The 17,906-nt window shown below is 42.9% G+C and overlaps 1 protein-coding gene across 3 annotated transcripts in view; it reads right to left on the reverse strand.

Annotated features, from left to right (window-relative positions):
* The window catches only part of LOC311062491 (mitotic checkpoint serine/threonine-protein kinase BUB1 beta-like), a 44,880-nt gene that overhangs the window by 8,291 nt on the left and 18,683 nt on the right, over nt 1–17,906 (reverse strand). The window contains exons 13-18 of one of the 3 annotated variants that reach the window (XM_084081554.1): nt 14,635–14,714; nt 12,026–12,054; nt 11,237–11,414; nt 8,532–8,807; nt 4,095–4,220; nt 1,957–2,063 (exon numbers count right to left, since the gene is read on the reverse strand). In XM_084081554.1, the coding sequence (XP_083937680.1) occupies nt 1,957–2,063; nt 4,095–4,220; nt 8,532–8,807; nt 11,237–11,414; nt 12,026–12,054; nt 14,635–14,714 (796 nt within the window). Of the gene's footprint in view, nt 1–1,956; nt 2,064–4,094; nt 4,221–8,531; nt 8,808–11,236; nt 11,415–12,025; nt 12,061–14,634; nt 14,715–17,906 lie in introns of all 3 variants that reach the window. The other 2 variants (XM_084081553.1, XM_084081555.1) reach the window with 2 other exon arrangements.

Consider the following 17,906-nt stretch of genomic DNA (forward strand, 5'->3'; position numbering starts at 1 on the left):
CAGCGGATCACAACGTCTTTTAGAGTTGTTGTCGGAAGCTGTGTACAGCATTAAGGACTTTTCAGATGGCGCCTAGTAATTTATTTGGAATAAGACGCAACCCTGAGCCCAATAACCCGGAATGAGCAGCTACTGTCTGTGTGAGAAGTGCACGTATCGCATCGCGCGCACACACACACACACTCTCTCTCACCACCCGTCCATGCCAAAGTTGTCTTTTCAACAGCATATGCAACGAGTCAAGGGGTGATTTTTCTTTGCAACTGAGATGTGGGTCCATGTATCCGCTCGGTCATGTCTCCCTGCTGCAGATGAAAACTGACATCGGCACTGTTTCACCTCCTTAATTATGTCTGCAAACGTTTTAGTAGTCAATCGAATTATTTTAGGAGGTGGTTTGCACGGGCAGACGACAGACATTGTACACAGGTCCATGGCTGGAGGAGGACGTGCATGTGCCGCCGTCTCCTCGCGATGACGCAATGACGCATGAATAGTAAAACAAAACATTTGCGCACATGATATTTTAGACGAAAGAAAACTTTGATTAAACTTCGCGAATGTGGTCGCACCAAATATATTTTTTGTAAGACGTTTTTGATCGACTCGGTCGGATTTTGACTTAATTTTATTATTTTTTTTATTTTCACTCCAAATGCCAATAAAATCATCTGGGTCGCACGTATTTAATAGGGTCGGTCGCCAACCGGAAACCAACATATTTTTTTGTTAGGCCTAAACGTCTTTGCCATTTTTTACTATTTTGAAAAACATTTTCAAATAGTTGAAATAGCAAATCTACAAGCTCACAATGTGTCGATGTAGATTGGCTATTTGAACTACTTGAAAATGTTTTTCAAAATAGTAAAAAATGGCAAAGACGTTTAGGGATAATGGGTAAAACGGCGCCCAGAATAGGGCCGCTAATCTCAAAGCCTAATCCCCCAACCATACCCTGAACTGGAAGAAGACGGTGGTTGTTTTTGCGGAGTTGACAAGGCTGAGTTTTTCAACCAGGCGGCAAGCATCCGTTTCTTTTTAATGAATCCAATAAGGAAGTGCCAAATTCCCTGCAGTTCTCATTTATGGCCTAGCAGGTGTCGCTAATCTGCACATTGAAACTATACAAGCTATAGGATGCCTGGTCAACAAATTAAAAGAATACCAGCGCACTCACTTTCATCCGTTTAGGATCTTGTTTTAGTTAAGGTCTTATTGCCCCCCGCAGCAGCTCGTTAAACACAGGCCCACACGCTGAGGATGAAAGAGAGCACTGGTATTCTTTTCAAAGACACTGTTTCTGCCTGAACCGTGCACATGAGTGCTTCCTTCTTTCTTTTTCTGGTCAACAAATGAACCTTGCATTTGTCTAAATAACATGCAATGGGGAGTTTGTTCCATCAACTGATGCGCAACATTATAGCAATATGCACATTATATGCACGCCTTATTAAATTCATCTTCCTTTGTTTTTATAGTTGGCGGGAAATCCAATAGACGTCAAAAGCTTTATTAGAACGACATATTTATGTGTGTTCTCGAGACATGACGTCAGGTCCCGCAAGAATCGATAAGCCAAAACCTTATTGATTTCCGGTTCTCAATAACTTCGGAATCGGCTCCGTGACAGAACCAGTTCTCCCATCCCCATCCCTGGTCTCAAGGTAGTTTTATACCTTTTAAAAGCACATGGTCTCAAGGTAGTTTCATACCTTTAAAAACACAATGTCTCTCTTCTATTCACCGGTTTCCTAGGCTGTGTGTGTTCCACTTCCTGTCGATTTGATCCAATGAAATCCAATGAAACCGGTCAGATGACTAATGATATCCAATGAAATCCGACAGGAAGTGGAAAACACACAGCCTAGGAAACAGGTGAATACCTTTAAAAAGACACATGGTCTCATGGTAGATTTTACCTTTAAAAAAGGCACAAGGTGTCATGGTCATTTTTACCTTTAAAAGCACATTCATGTCACAACTGTCATGGTTGGTTGTGTGTGCTGCGTAGACAGCGGTAGTGGCAGAATCACACAGGGACAGGACATAGAAGCTATGTGAACCTTGAGAGAAAGAAAACATCACACATTATAATTAACTAGAGGTCCGGGCGGCCTACGGCCGCCCGAAACCCCTAGCCGCGCACGGGGCGCGTGTATATATGGGATGAACATTTGGGAAAAAAAAAAAAAAAAAAAAGAAGTTGTAATGTAAAAGTAAAAAAATTGAGAAAAAAATTGGGAAGAAATAATATTTTTTATGTTTCAGGGGGTCCGCGGACCCCCTGGTGGTCCGCGCCAAAGTGGTCGGATGAAAATCTCCAAACGGTTAAAAAAAAAAAAAAAAAAAAAAATCATGCAGGTTCTTGCTTGTTTCTGGCGTGGCATCCCAACCTGGCATCCCAATGCCGGCGATGTGTACTTGCGGGTTGCATAATGATGACATCACTGTCGAATCCTTTGCTGTCATGAACCTAGCCTGGTGTGTTGACCAGTAATGATGACATCACTGGCTAATCCTTTGGTGTCATGAACCTAGCCTGGTGTGTGGAGCAGAGCAGAGCAACGTGCTGTTGTTGTTTTGGGGATTTTCAATGGCGGGCCGTCGTGTTGTGTTGGCCTCGGTGGTACGCACGGTAAGCGGTAGGAAGCTGCTTCCACTTCCGTTGTGTCCGACATTTGGTGAGTAGAATTAATTATGTTGCGAGGTGGGAACGGTGTAGTGAGGCATGCCAGGTGGCCTACGCGAAACGTAAATTCAGGCCGCCCGCCGTGGCGACAGTGTTGGCGACATGTGGTCTGACGGTGTTGTGTTTAGTCGATAACAGAGCTGTGGGGTGTCGCCACCGAGGGCACGGAAGTTGCTCGCCATTTATATAGTTAGATACTACCAGCACTAGTATTGATACTCTGCTATTACTAGTGCACGGCAGTAGCTACTTACAAATAGTAGCTACAGCTGTGCTCTGGTAATAGCAAAGTATTCAAGTATCAATACTACTTTGTGCGATTTGTGAACCACTGTGCAAGGAAGCCCCATCACACTAGCGCCGTTTCCTCAACAATTAATAACACAATAATTGATGTAAAATAATGATGTTTTAGTAATATTGTTCCCGCTGTTCTAACATACTGCCTACCAGGTGAAGAAATCACAGATTGAGGCTTTTAAACCCATTTAGACCGGGAAATAATCTGCGTCATTTTAAGATAAAAAAAATTAGCAGATCTACAAGCTCATAGCGCGGCACAGAGTGCCTCGCTATGAGCTTGTAGATCTGCTATTTTTTTTAAATAATTTTTTGAAAGAAATCTTAAAATGACAGAGATGCGTTCCCGGCTTTAATGGGTTAACCTATACTTTTATGAGATATCCGAGACCATTAGGGTTTTATGGAAGATACTTCTGAGCATATTGCTAGTTTGACCACTTAAAATGCTTTAATCTTAAAATAATAGCTAAAAATCTACATGTTATTATGGAATCCAAATCCAAATTTTATCCATGTGTACTAGATACAGGAACAGTGGGCACCTAAACATTGTGGGCACCTCAATGTCAAATGTAAAAAATAAATAAATGTATGTTTTGGAAAATGGTCGGAAATAATTGAAAGGACACATGATTTGAACATCATCACCAGACCTGAATTTACCCTTCAACTTGTTTATGTCCACAACGACTGGCCATACACATCAATGTGTAGCAACTGTAGAAATAGCAGGCCTTAAATGTCATTAGAGAAATGTGTTATATGTAAATACAAATATAAATACATGAAATGACAGGAGTTCTCAGGTGTAACTGTTCCGGTTACCCTTGTACTAGATGTACTGTATGTCACCCTGTATGTGGGGTATCATTAGTTCATTTATTATTAATAATGATATATTGTTTTTGTAATAATAGTAAAAAATAATAATCTGTCCTTAGTATCAATGCACCATCATATATTTGAGTGAATTAATAATAATAATAATAATAATGATCTGTACATAGAATCAATGCACCATCCTATATTTGTGAGGGATGATTAGTTAAATTATTATTATTATTAGTTAATTATTACTAATAATAACAACATAACATATTACCTAGGGTTAGTTCACCATCCTGTATTGTGGGCATGGCAGTGTGCTCAGAGTGGAAGTTCGGAGAGGAAGTGATGTCACTTTGATCCACTATGCGTTTCCTCACGTCCACACTGCAGGGATTAACAGCTGGAGACACACACACACACACACACACACACACACACACACACACACACACACACACACACACACACACACACACACACACACACACACACACACACACACACACACACACACACACACACACACACACACACGTATTACTATACTTGTGAGAACATCTTTTAGAACAACTTTTATGAATGCCATTTTTCTTTTTCTTTTTAAAGCCATGTTTAACCCGCGAACGGCCTTCTTACCCCCCGTTTTTCAGTAGCAGGGGGCGGGGAGCGGGGGGCGCCCCTAGTCCTACGTCACGTCCTAGACGGATAGCTCCGCCCACACTGGGCGAGCGCTGTCAAAGCGCAGACGGCTTTGTTGTTGAAGCCCGACTGACGCTCATGAGAAACAGCAGAAATGAAATCTGGCGAAAACAGTTGCGTGCATTAAACTTTAAAGGAAACATGCAGTCTAAATATATAATACATATCCATTTGTCTAATTCACCACTACTTTTGCGACTGTGTCTCAACGTGTTTTTACTGACGCACGCTCATGAGGAACAGCAGAAATGAAATCTGGCGAAAACAGTGATCTTGATGATGATGGACCAATTCATAGAACCACATTCTTTGCATGGCTTTTTGATCATCGTGATGATATGGCCCACTTAATAGAACCATATTCTTTGCGTGGCTTTTTGATCATCTTGATGATGATGGACCAATTCATGTCCCAAAAATATAAAAAAGTTAGTCCTAAGGCTATCATCATATATAATGATTTACTTATATTGACTGTATCGACAGCTGTTTCACTCATCTAATATAACAGTTTATACAGTACTTAGGCTGTCGTGAAAGTGTGATATTTAGAGAAATTCTAAGTTTCAAACGCACATTTTATTTTTTATTTAACCTTTATTTAACCAGTAAAACACGTTGAGACACAGTCGCAAAAGTAGTGGTGAATTAGACAAATGGATATGTATTATATATTTAGACTGCATGTTTCCTTTAAAGTTTAATGCACGCAACTGTTTTCGCCAGATTTCATTTCTGCTGTTTCTCATGAGCGTCAGTCGGGCTTCAACAACAAAGCCGTCTGCGCTTTGACAGCGCTCGCCCAGTGTGGGCGGAGCTATCCGTCTAGGACGTGACGTAGGACTAGGGACGCGCCCCGCACCCCGCCCCCTGCTACTGAAAAACGGGGGGTAAGAAGGCCGTTCGCGTTTAACCCCAACCCTATAGGGTATAGCAGTGGCGGCCATTTTGTGGTGCCACAAATCCGAAAGCCCACTCATTTTTCCCCATAGAGATTTCCGAAAATATCTATAGACATTATGTTACGCCTGGAACAAAGCCATCCAGGCTCCTGGCAATCTGGGAACCCATCGCCAAATAAAAAAGGAAAAACAGCACCCTCTGCTGTTTTTTACTCTTTCACTTAGCTCTGGGGGGGAGCAAAATGGAGCACACGTGCGCAAGGAAACCGGGGTTTTGGTCTGCCTTCAGCCTTTCACTTCCGGTGGTGCGACTATGTTTTCATTCCCACTAACAATATTTCTACACGGAACACTAACACCACTTCTCCCAGAGAACATGGATCGTTTTGGTTATAAGCCCACTTGTTTCTATGATGAAAGAGCAGGTTAAAATGTGAATATCTTTCCGTGGTTTTGTCTGCTCCGAGGACGCTATTGTTAAATGAGTTTCGGTTTGTTTCTAGTGGGGCTGGATCGGCACACACGTAAAAATCCCGCCCACTACATTTGATTGGGTAAAGCGCGGCCTGCTTCCTGATTTGAAGGCACGCCCACTTGTAGGCCAGTGCGTACGCGATATGACGACGCCCCCCCCCCCCCCCGACAGATTCAAGCGGAGAGCAGAATCTGTTCTTGAGAGATTAGGCTCCTGGTGAATCAAGACCATAAAACATTTGTTTCTGTGTAAAAAGATATTTGAATATTTTATCATATGATATGATATACCATATTTAACGCTTTGCCTGCCGTCGACGAGATTTATCGTTTTTCTCTGCAATGGCGTTGCATGCCGAGGTTTTGTATTTTTTGTGGTTTAATAAACGATCGCGAAAAGAAAGAAATTATTATATATAATAATAATAATTATATATTATTTAATATATATAACGACTCACTCGATAAGGCTGATTGAAACCTAAGACCTATTAAATACTATTTTACTATCTTGTTGAAAGTCTCCTTATAATTTACAATTTTGCATTAGTCATTTTCATCCTTTACCCATTTATTAGCAATTCTGTATCCCCTGATGTCATTCCATGTGAGGCACTTTGTAACTTCTGTTTAAAAAGTGTTAAATAGTGATATAGTATTATTATTTTTAAAATATTTTATTACTTACTTACTCGAGCACAATGCACGTTGGAAATGTGTGCCCCAACCAGTTTTGCAATACCCGTTGCCTGTGTAATTTAATTCCCATATATGGAGATTTTCTGCGTCTGTCTGTGTCCCTTGCATGCCCATATATGAAGCTATGTCTCAGGCATGGCCAAACATGTACTCTGGGCCAGTCTATGACGTCAGTACTATGACATCAAGTCAATGACATCAGGGTACTCCATATATTGGGATTTGCAGTTTTAGCCTTACTTTTTACACACGTCTGTCTGTCTGTGTCCCTTTTATACCCATATTTGAAGATCTCTGTATCTGTCGGTCTGCCTGTGTCCGTTTTATGCTCATGTATGGAGTTGCCTGATGTCATCAGTCATCAAACATAAGGGAATATCTGTCGGATCAGGCGGTTCTAGACAACCAGATCTCCATATATCGTATGCCTATATTTGGGTGTATCGGTTGGATCGGCGGTTCCAAGGACTCTTTTGGTGTTTTCAGGGTTGCCAGATCTGCATATTATAATTCCCCCCCGCATGATTTTATTTGAAAATAGCCGATGTATATGTTAAAGTGCTCATGTGGCCCATTGTCGCTTCTTTGGGGCTGGTTTTCCTAGACCTGGTTGCTTGCTTCTCTCACAGAATCTGGCAACACTGGCTGTTTTACATTTCTGTCAAATAGGATATTCAATCAATCAATCAAAACTCCTCAGAGGAAGAGGAGTAGGAGGACAAGGAAGAGGAAGAGGAGTCACACTCCTCGGCTGCATCCATTCTCCGACGTTGCCCGTTTTTGTTCAAAGCGTTTTGAAGATAAGAGGAGTAGGAGGACAAGGAAGAGGGGGGGGATGAGGAAGAGGAGGAGGCGTTACACTCCACGGCTTCGGCTACATCCATTCTCCGACGTTGCCCGTTTTTGTTCAAAGCGTTTTGAAGATAACGTCGGAACCAAACGTCCGTCTCGGATTCCTCCGATTCCACGGCCGCGTCCATTTTCCGACGTTCCCTTTTAGGCGTTTTGTTCGGAGGTTTCGGAACCGCGTCGGCCGCATCCGTTTCCCGACGTTTCTTCGTCAGGAACGTCTCACACAGGTTCTTCAAAGCCAGGTTGCAGGGTGGATGGTTGATTTTGTTCGTCTTCTTGCAAAGTGGACATTGCTTTATTTCCCGACGTCTCCACCACTCCTGCAGACAGGCCTTGCAGAAGCTGTGGCTGCACGACAGGAGGACGGGATCTTTAAATATGTCGTGGCACACGGAACAGGAGAAATCCTCTTCTGAAAAAGACACCTGGGAAGCCATTTTGGTTCTCTTGAGTGAAGCTACAAACACCCTTGCTGCTCAAGACAGGAAATCACGTTAGTCAAGTTGTGGTAAAACTCCCTCCTCTAGAACGTTTACGTTCACTTTGGATCCTTGGTTGTTAAGATCACTCTCGGTAGATTGGGGTTGGGTCAGTATTGCCTCTTGTAGCTGTGCTGTGGTCCTGTTCTGGTTTCTCTAGATATAGAGCCGCGTAGAGTGACGTCACAGTGACATCACAGTGACATCAGAGCGGTTACAGTACATTTTGCGAAACCGGTACGCTCTTTCTTTAACACTGGTATTCATGTGTTGGCCTTTAGTGTGTACCAGTAGAGTGGGCGTGGCCTTTAGTGTGTGTACGAATAGAGTGGGCGTGGCCTTTAGTGTGTGTACCAGTAGAGTGGGCGTGGCTTTTAGTGTGTGTACCAGTAGAGTGGGCGTGGCTTTTAGTGTGTGTACCAGTAGAGTGGGCATGGCCTTTAGTGTGTGTACCAGTAGGCATGGCCTTTAGTGTGCGTACCAGTAGAGTGGGCGTGGCCTTTAGTGTGTGTACCAGTAGGCATGGCCTTTAGTGTGTACCAGTAGAGTGGGCGTGGCTTTTAGTGTGTGTACCAGTAGAGTGGGCGTGGCCTTTAGTGTGTGTACCAGTAGAGTGGGCGTGGTCTATGCTCTCCTCCAGTCGGGTGGCGGTAGGCGCGGTCGACGACGACAGCGAGGAGGCGGGGCCAGAGGCGGCGGAGGCGGAGCTGCTCCAGCCCTCCTGCGACATCTCGTGGATGGGGCTCAGCTGGAGCCGCTGCTGCGTGGCGCCGGGGGCGGAGTCAGGCTGAGGAGGCGGGGTCTCGTCGCAGGGAGGTTGGCTCGCCGCCGCCTGTGTGCGGCGGTGCTCCGTCAGGTCCTCAGTCAGGCCTCCCCGGGAAGCTACGCACAAAACTAAATGCATTATAATATACCTAAATCAATGCCATTTGGGCCGCAACGGTTAAAAGGTAGCCCTTTAAGACCGGGAACGCATCTGTGTCATTTTAAGATTTCTTTGGCTATATAAAAATAGCAGATATAAAAATCCAGATCGTGAAAATGTGTGCAAATCTTTAGTTTGAATATATATATACTTTTTTATATATATACTTTTTTAAAGCAAAAGTTTTGAACTCAAATCTTTGCTTCTGAGGATTTTACAAATCATTCTTCTAAATCATCTTTTTTTTTCCTAAAGTAAAAAAAAGAAAAATGTTTTACTTATGTTGCTATATTATCAATGGTTTTCAAACTTGTTTCACCCCCAAAATAATATGTATTTGTCCGCGGACCCCCTCCCATCTAAAAATATTTTGTTCCAGGGACCCCCAGAAGCAAAGATTTGAGTTAAAAATGTATATAAAAGATTTGCACACATTTTCACGATTTTTCTAAAAATAGCAGATCTACAAGCTCATAGCGCGGCACAATTTCACTTGTTTATCCTGTATGAGTTCCCTCTCCTGATTGGATAACATTGGTATCCCGACTTGAAAATGACATTTCTGTTCAGTAACAGGAGTCTCCCAGTCTCTTCAGCTCTTTTATTAACTCTTTAACTGACAGATTGAAATTGTAGTAATGTCACCCCAGTGCCAGCGAAAACTAGTGTTTTTACCTACCTTTGAAAAATCATGAAATATTTTCTGTGAACGCTGTCCACACAGTGAGCCCCCCATTACACGCACAGGGGTGTCGTAGAATTTGGATGTTTTGCCAAAAATACATAGTACAACACAGGTAGCCTGGTAAACCCTCCCTCCGGAAATCTCATGTCCATATGATTTCAGGAGTGAGTCTGGCATGATCGCCCATTCTGCAATATTGGCTGTGGGCTGGAGTTGGGCGGGAGTAATACCGTTGACTGACAACCCCTTCAGCCAATGATCGTTGTTCCCCTTCAGCCAATCAGCAGTTAATTTTTACCACCTCCAGACTATGTGACGCAACGGGACTTTTGAGACGGCCATGCCCAAAATAGGTTGCCTTATTCGGATACATGTGTGTCACTGCCCGGTCTGGGTGCAATACGTTAGTCCGACAGCGCATTCCTCCGACAGCGCAGTGCTCCGACATTAAACAGTAAACCCGAACCAAACCCGCACCCTAACCGCACGCGGATGCCACATAGTCGGAGAAAAGGTCTGTCGGATTAACGCATGCCTCCCGCCTGCCCCGGCCGGTTCTCTGAATTTTTATTTTTAAATAGGCTCTGTCATGATTAATTGACCACATACTGTATATGAAGTTAAACAACTAAATTCTATCCAAACGATATCTTATAAGTAAATTCCGTGCCTCAAAATAGAAGTTTGAGAGCTTTTTGAAGTAAAAAAAACAGCGGAGAAAATAGAGGACAGAAAAGATGGCTGCCGTTCGTGTTTTGTCGGCTGCATTCAGGCTGCACTCGGTGCCATTCGGGCTCACTCGAACTCGCCACCTGATTGGCCAACTGTCGCTGTCAATCACAGAACGATGTGCGACGACGCTGATAGGCTCGTCTGTTGGAGCACACAGCCAATATTGCAGAATGGCCGATCATGCCAGACTCACTCCTGAAATCAAATGGAAATGAGATTTCCGGAGGGAGGGTTTACCAGGCTACAACACAGGAGCCGAGATACAGAATATTTCCCTAATATTTTAACCCATTAACTCATTCAGTGCCCAGCTTATTTATGGCAGTTTGGCTCCGAGTGCCACAGCCAAAATTCATTGCAGAAAAAAGTGCTTAGGAGCCGAGATACAGCCTTTTTAAGTAAGAAGTTAAACAAAGAGTGAATGGAGCAGAATATTTTCAATCTTGGGTTCTGAACATTTAAAAAAATATATATATATGTCTTAGACGTGGAAGACCTGGAACGCATCTGTGTCACTTTTTGATTTGAGCTAAAAAGCATTATTTTACACTTTGGCTATTCAAAAATAGCAGATCTACAAGCTCATAGCGCGGCATCTGCTATTTTTGAACCATCATAAAAATGTGTGCAAATCTTTGAATATATATTGTTTAAAGCGAAAATTTTTAACTCTATTCTTTGCTTCTGGGGGTCCCTGGAACAAAACATTTTGAGATGGGGGTCGGTGGCCAAATACATATCATTTTGGGGGTCCTTGACTTGAAAAAGTTTGAGAACCACTGCTATAGAAACATAGGTTTTTCAGAAAACTAAGACATCTGTAGAATCGGCTTCGGATCTTAATGGGTTAACAGGGAAGTGAATGGAGCAGCAAGTCTGTGGATCGCGTTCTCCTGGTTCTGAGTGAATAACGAAAAAATTGTGTAAATGCGATGTAATGCACTGTCATTATTTATTATTATCATTAACCTGTTGTGTTAGGTGTACGGGGCGGCCTCTGGCTTGCGGCTCTGTTGCAGGGAGTCGACGCCATCTTGGCGGCCGCGGCAAAGTCGCAGGTGTTGTCAGGAACGGAGAACAGGGTCTTGTTCTGGTAGCCGTACACCGTCATCTCCTCACTCATAGACTCCGTCCTCTCTGGAAAACTCTGGAGAGAGCGAGAGTACACACAGTGTATTGATTACTGCGAGTTGATAATTGTATAATGATAAGCAGTGGCGTAAAGTAACTAAGTACATTTACTTAAGTAGGCATTTGTACTTTACTTGAGTATTTCCAATTTTCAATACTTTTACTTCTACTCCACTACATCTCAGAGACAAATATTGGACTTTTACTCGACTACAATTATTTGAAAACTTTAGTTAATTTGTAGATTTTGAGTATTATTACAAAACATACATTAACCACTTCAGCACTATATACGTTTCGTCCATTTGAAAATAGCAGATCTACAAGCTCACAATGCGTCGCGATGCGACGCATTGTGAGCTTGTAGATCGGCTATTTTCAAACGATTTGTATACACTTCAAAATTTGAAATGGGACATTCGGCACAATGACTACTTTTACTTTTGGTGCCATTTTGATGCCAATACTTTTACTCAAGTACATTTTGAATTTCGGACTTTTACAGAGTATTTCTACATTGCGGTATTGATACTTTTACTAAGTAAAAACTGTGAGTACTTTTTCCACCACTGTTGATAAGTGAACAATAAAGAGAGATGAAGAGAGGTTGTATTTAAAGAAACCAACCTTATTATTCATGGAGAGTTCAGAGTTCACTGCACCTTAAAACACACACACACACACACACACACACACACACACACACACACACACACACACACATCATAATGTTTAGATATCATTCATTCATTTTTCTATATCTGAACACGCACAGCTTAGACTTGTGGCATTAACCCATTAAGACCTGAAGCCGATTCTACAAATGTCTCCTAAATCCCAACAGTATTCTGAAAAACCTATGTTTCTATATCAGTGGTGCTCAACCTTTTTCATGTCAAGGACCCCCAAAATGATATGTATTTGGCTGCGGGCCCCCCATCTCAAAATATTTTGTTCCAGGGACCCCCAGAAGCAAAGATGCGAGTTAAAAATGTTTGCTTTAAAAAAAAAATATATATATATATATAAGATTTGCACACATTGTCACGATTTTTCAAAAATAGCAGATCTACAAGCTCGTAGCGCGGCACTCGGTGCCACGCAACGAGCTTGTAGATCTGCTATTTTTGAATAGCCAAAGTGTAAAATAATGCTTTTTAGCTCAAATCTAAAAATGACAGCTGCGTTCCAGGTCTTCATGTTGTTAACCACTTAAACCCTATATCAGTGATCTTTAATAGGGGATAAGGTGGGGCACCAATTATTTGTGTGATAGTAACTTTTTGCCGTCGTTTGTTTAGTTTTACATTAACCACTTGAACCCTAGCATCGCTATTCTTTGGTGCAGAGGTAAAACAGAGCATACCAAGTACAGAGGTCAAGTTTACTCAGTATTGAGGGTTTAAGTGGTTACATGCCTGAAAATACACATTAAAAGGGATAGTTCACCCCCAAAATGACAATTAGTCACCCCATGGAGACTTGAATTCATGATATATATATTTTTTTTTTGTCGCATTCCTAAGCCAATAATTTGCTGCCTACCGGTCCGCTGGTCACATTTTTTTTGCCTCAGAAATGTGACAAAAACTAAAAAATATCCATGAATTCTAGTCTCCATGGGGTGACTAAATCGATAGAAAAAAAAAACTTTTTGGGTGAACTATCCCTTTAACATGAATCCAACATATTAATAGAAAAGGTAAACAAACACATTTAGAGTAGACAACACTGATGACATTGCTGTCAACCAAGTCTAATCTGCAACACAATGTTATGCAATATGTAGTGGGGGTCCCTGCTTCTTTTTTCTCTCTCAGCTAAAGGGTCCTTAGCGTTGAAGACCCCTGCTTTAGAGTGTTTGTTCAGTAACAGGGGTCACCCTGTCTCTCCAGCTCTTTAATAAGAGCTGGAGAGACAACGGAGGGACTGCGGTTCATCTAATAGGCTCTATGCACAGTAGCCATATTGTAAGACATTCACAGGTGTTATCAATGATACTAATGAAGGCTCTGTTCCATTCTGGTCAGACGGAGTCAGGGTGCTGATATTGTGCATGTTGGCCCACTGGAAACACTCCCAAATGGCCCTTTACGGGTGTGTAACTCTGAGAGTGTACAAATGGAACCGTAAGGGTCCATTTGGTGGGGGTCGTGGAAACCCCTGTGCTAGACTAAATGGAACAGAGCCTTAATTAGTATCATTGGTAACACCTGTGAAGGAAGTGATAATATGGCTGCTGTGCATAGAGCCTATCAGGAGAAAACTCGCACTCGTCCCGTGCAGATTCAATCGTTACATTGAACAAGCCTACACAATGCTGTGACGACATGATATAGCAAATGCTTATATTTTAGCAAACGGTTAGAATAATAGAACTTGACCATTTTCAAACTAGAGGTCTGTATAGCAGTGGTTCTCAACGTTGGGCCTGGGGACCACCAAAAGGTCCAAATGCACCCTTACAGGTCTGTAACTCTGAGTGTACAAATGGAACCAGATGGACCCTTACAGGGCTGTAACTCTGAGAGTGTAAAAATGGCCCTTACGGGTCTATTTGGTTCCATTTTACAGTAGTGATGCACTGATGTATCGGCCGTATATCAGTATCGGCCGATGTTCACTGCCATCGGCATATCTGCAAATAAGATGACATTCGCCGATGGCAGAAGGCGATATTTGTTGTTGTGAAGCATACATTTTGCGCTGCTATGTTGGTGTGTTGGTTATCTGCATACCAGGCTGAAGAGAATGTATTTATTTCCCCTGGCACAAAAGGGGAAATAAATGACTTTTTTGTTTTTACAATTACCTTATCTATTTTCTTTTTGAAAAATCGTGAAAATATGTGCAAATCTTTTAGAAATATATATTTTTAACTCAAATCTTTGCTTCTGGGGGTCCCTGGAACAAAATATTTTGAGATGGGGGGGGGGGGGGGGGGGGGTCCACAGACAAATACATTTCATTTTGGGGGTCCTTGACATGAAAAAAAGTTAAGAGAACCACTGATATCATAGCAACATATGTTTTTTGAAATTATTTTTTTAAAGAAAAAATAGCAGAAAAAAATAGCAGATCTACAAGCTCATAGCGCGGCACCGAGTGCCGCGCTATGAGCTTGTAGATCTGCTATTTTTGAATGGCCCAAAGTATAAAATAATGATTCTACCGTAGCTCAAATCTAAAATGACACAGTTGTGCGTTCCCGGTCTTAAAGGGTTAAAAGGCATTACCTGGTTGAGGAGGGTGAACACGCCGCGCCTCACGCAAGCTGCCGTCCTGTGAGGCCCCGCCTGCACCTGGCTGCTTGTACCTGTATGCAGGGATTAAAGTAAGAGTTGATCCCATACCGATCAGGGGTGTAACAATACATTTTAAAAGTTCTATGACATTAATTTTCACTTTTTTTATGTTATTTTGGGGGGTTTTATGACCTTAATTACACCTTTTCTGAATAATTAGGCTGAAAAGTAATCTGACTTGGCCCTTGGGCAGTGAAGTCACAGGCCATTAATCCCGCCCACTCTCCTCCTCGCCCCTCCCCTCCCCTATCCTTTCCTTTGGGGGGGGGGGGGGGGGTGGAGCAGAGGCGATGAAAAGGCATTGCAGTTGAAAAGGCTTTAGAAATGTGAGAGAAAAACACCTGCCATGGATCAATGGAGTGGAATTTTTTGTTAAAACTTTTTATACACGTTTGAAGGACCATGACAAAGACTTTTAATGTGTGGTAAAACTGAACGTCATGAAACCTTTAAGGGAAAAAAAAAGATTAATATGGATATAAATGAGTAAACACAGTGATTCTCTGGCAAATATATGGACATTGTATTTGAACACATATGGACAAAGCCGCACCTTGACATGAACACAGAGATTACACACATTTATCGATAAACCAAGTGTAGCGATATGGAATGGAAAAGTTATTAAACCCCTTTCTCTCCTTTTCCTTCTTAAAATTGCCTAATACAATGCACAATAACTTAGTATCGATACAATCGATTATTTGCATTGCAAACGATTCGATACAAAGTCAAACGATACGATATTTTGCTGTTTGCATATCGATATAGATCGTTGAGATTTTTCGCCGCAGTTACTGTATTGTTACACCTCTAATACCGATACCCCACACAGGGTTGCCAGGTCTACTTAATATAATTTCCCTGCAAGATGTTATTTGGAAATAGCCGATCTACAAGCTCACAACGCGTCGCATCGCGACACGTTGTGAGCTTGTAGATCGGCTATTTTGCTATAGCTGATGTGTTAAAGTGCTCATGTTGGCCCATAGTCGCTTCTTTTGGGCTTGTTTCACTAGACCTGGTTGCTTGTTCCTCTCACAGAATCTGGCAACACTGACCCCACAATGCCCCAAAGACAGATCGAAGGCGGTGTCGCGTGGCGAAAAGGACAGATCTACAAGTTGGCAACGTATCATGGAGCAATGTGTTGGCTTGTATTCTTTGCCAGGTCATGTGACATCCTGTATAATGTATTATTGTTGAATCGTTTTTATTGAAAAAAGTTCAATCTGCAATACAATTGTAAACAATGTAGTGGGGGGGGGGGGACTGCTTCGTCTCTCTCTCTCAGCTAAGGGGTCCTTGGCCTGGAAAACGTTGAGGACCCCTTTTCTAAACAATTAGTACAATATGTAGAATTATGTTTAGGTGGTATCACGGGGGGAGTGTAGCGCCCAGGATCACTTAGACAATTGGCACTGGGTGAAAAAGGGTTGCAAAGTCCAGTGTTCCCACACATTTTTACCACAGAATTTCCAAAACTTTTCCAAGACTTTTCCAGAACTAGACCATACCCGGTCGACGCAGCCGTGGGGGGATATGCGCACATGATCTGGCAACCCGGGAGGCAGTTCGTCCCATAGCTGGGCAGCCGCAGCTATGGGACGACATTCTTTGACACAAAAACGCTAATAAGAAGCTGAGATTTGATTAAATTGAAAAACGGGCTTCACAGTTAAGTTCAGATGGTAATGGTCAATGGCTGTGTGCAAAATCAGAGCAATTGGTCCAGCCAGTGGGGAGAACCGGGTAGCTTCACCACCACCACTACAAACGCACGCACAGAGGTTACTAGAATTATAGTAGGATATTTAACCCAATTTCCAGGCCTGTAGAACAATCATTAAGCGCAATAATGAGTCTCTTACTCCTATGTGCAATGCCCAAAGACAGGCAGTGTAGCAAAAATAAACCATAGAATGGTACAATTCCATTTTCGTGCCAAAACTATGCATCACGCTGCAGCACATTGTGAGCTTGTAGATCTGTTATTTTTGTCACTCCGGTATACATTAGGCTGCAATTACGCAGCCCGTTCGGATGTTTTTATATCATTACACAACATATGTTGTGTAATGTTCAGGGGTGCACATAACTTTTTAGGTCTAGTACTCAGAAGAGCACCTGGAGATGTGAGTTGGTGCGCACCAAATAAATGGTCCCATTTTGTCAACGGGGGGGGGCGCAGCACGGCGCCCACCGGACAGTTTTGTCAACGGGGGGCGTGCAGCGCAGCACTGCTTCAGCCCAGCCCTGCACATGAACTATTTTTATATCATTACACAACATATGTTGTGTGGCGAAAAGGACAGATCTACAAGTTGGCAACGTATCATGGAGCAATGTGTTGGCTTGTATTCTTTGCCAGGTCATGTGACATCCTGTATAATGTATTATTGTTGAATCGTTTTTATTGAAAAAAGTTCAATCTGCAATACAATTGTAAACAATGTAGTGGGGGGGGGGGGGACTGCTTCGTCTCTCTCTCTCAGCTAAGGGGTCCTTGGCCTGGAAAACGTTGAGGACCCCTTTTCTAAACAATTAGTACAATATGTAGAAGTTTTGTCAACGGGGGGGGGGGGGGGGGCAGCGCAGCACTGCTTCAGCCCAGCCCTGCACATCAACTCTGCAGCCGCACTGAAGCCCCGGACAGACGCTCTGCTTCCAAATTCCGCGATTTTCGCCGTTTTTTTTTCTCACACGCCGTTAGGAGAAGCCCCCAAGGTTGGTGCCCTGTGCTGCACTGCCTTTAATCCGCCAGATTTGGACGTTCACGGCATATTTTGCACCGTTATGGTGCGTTCATCATCGGTGAAGAGTGCCTCTAACAGCCGCTGTTGGCTGCGTGCATGCAGCGAGGCAATGCGAAGCAACAATCACACAAGCACGTGCAGCATGCGTCCCCTTCCCCTGCGCCCTAATGGCTGTACATGGGGCCAACGCGTGCTTTAGCGAGAGTGTGTGAGTGTGGCTTCAGGAAATAAATTCCTAGCCTCGATCTCCAGGCTTTTATTTTTTAGTTTTGCTAAAAAATAAAAGCTTGGAAATTCCTGTCCCAGCTGTTGGTACGCGAAAGCGCCTCGCGTCGTCTGATGTGGTGCGCAATATTTATTTTGGGTGCGCATGCGCACCTGCGCACCAGTTATGTGCACCCCTGGTAATGTTGTAGATGTTTTGGAAGAAAATTGTGTTAACAAAAT

Source organism: Gymnoscopelus microlampas, assembly GCF_963454915.1.
Source record: "Gymnoscopelus microlampas genome assembly, chromosome: 16".
Taxonomy (NCBI): Eukaryota; Metazoa; Chordata; class Actinopteri; order Myctophiformes; family Myctophidae; genus Gymnoscopelus; species Gymnoscopelus microlampas.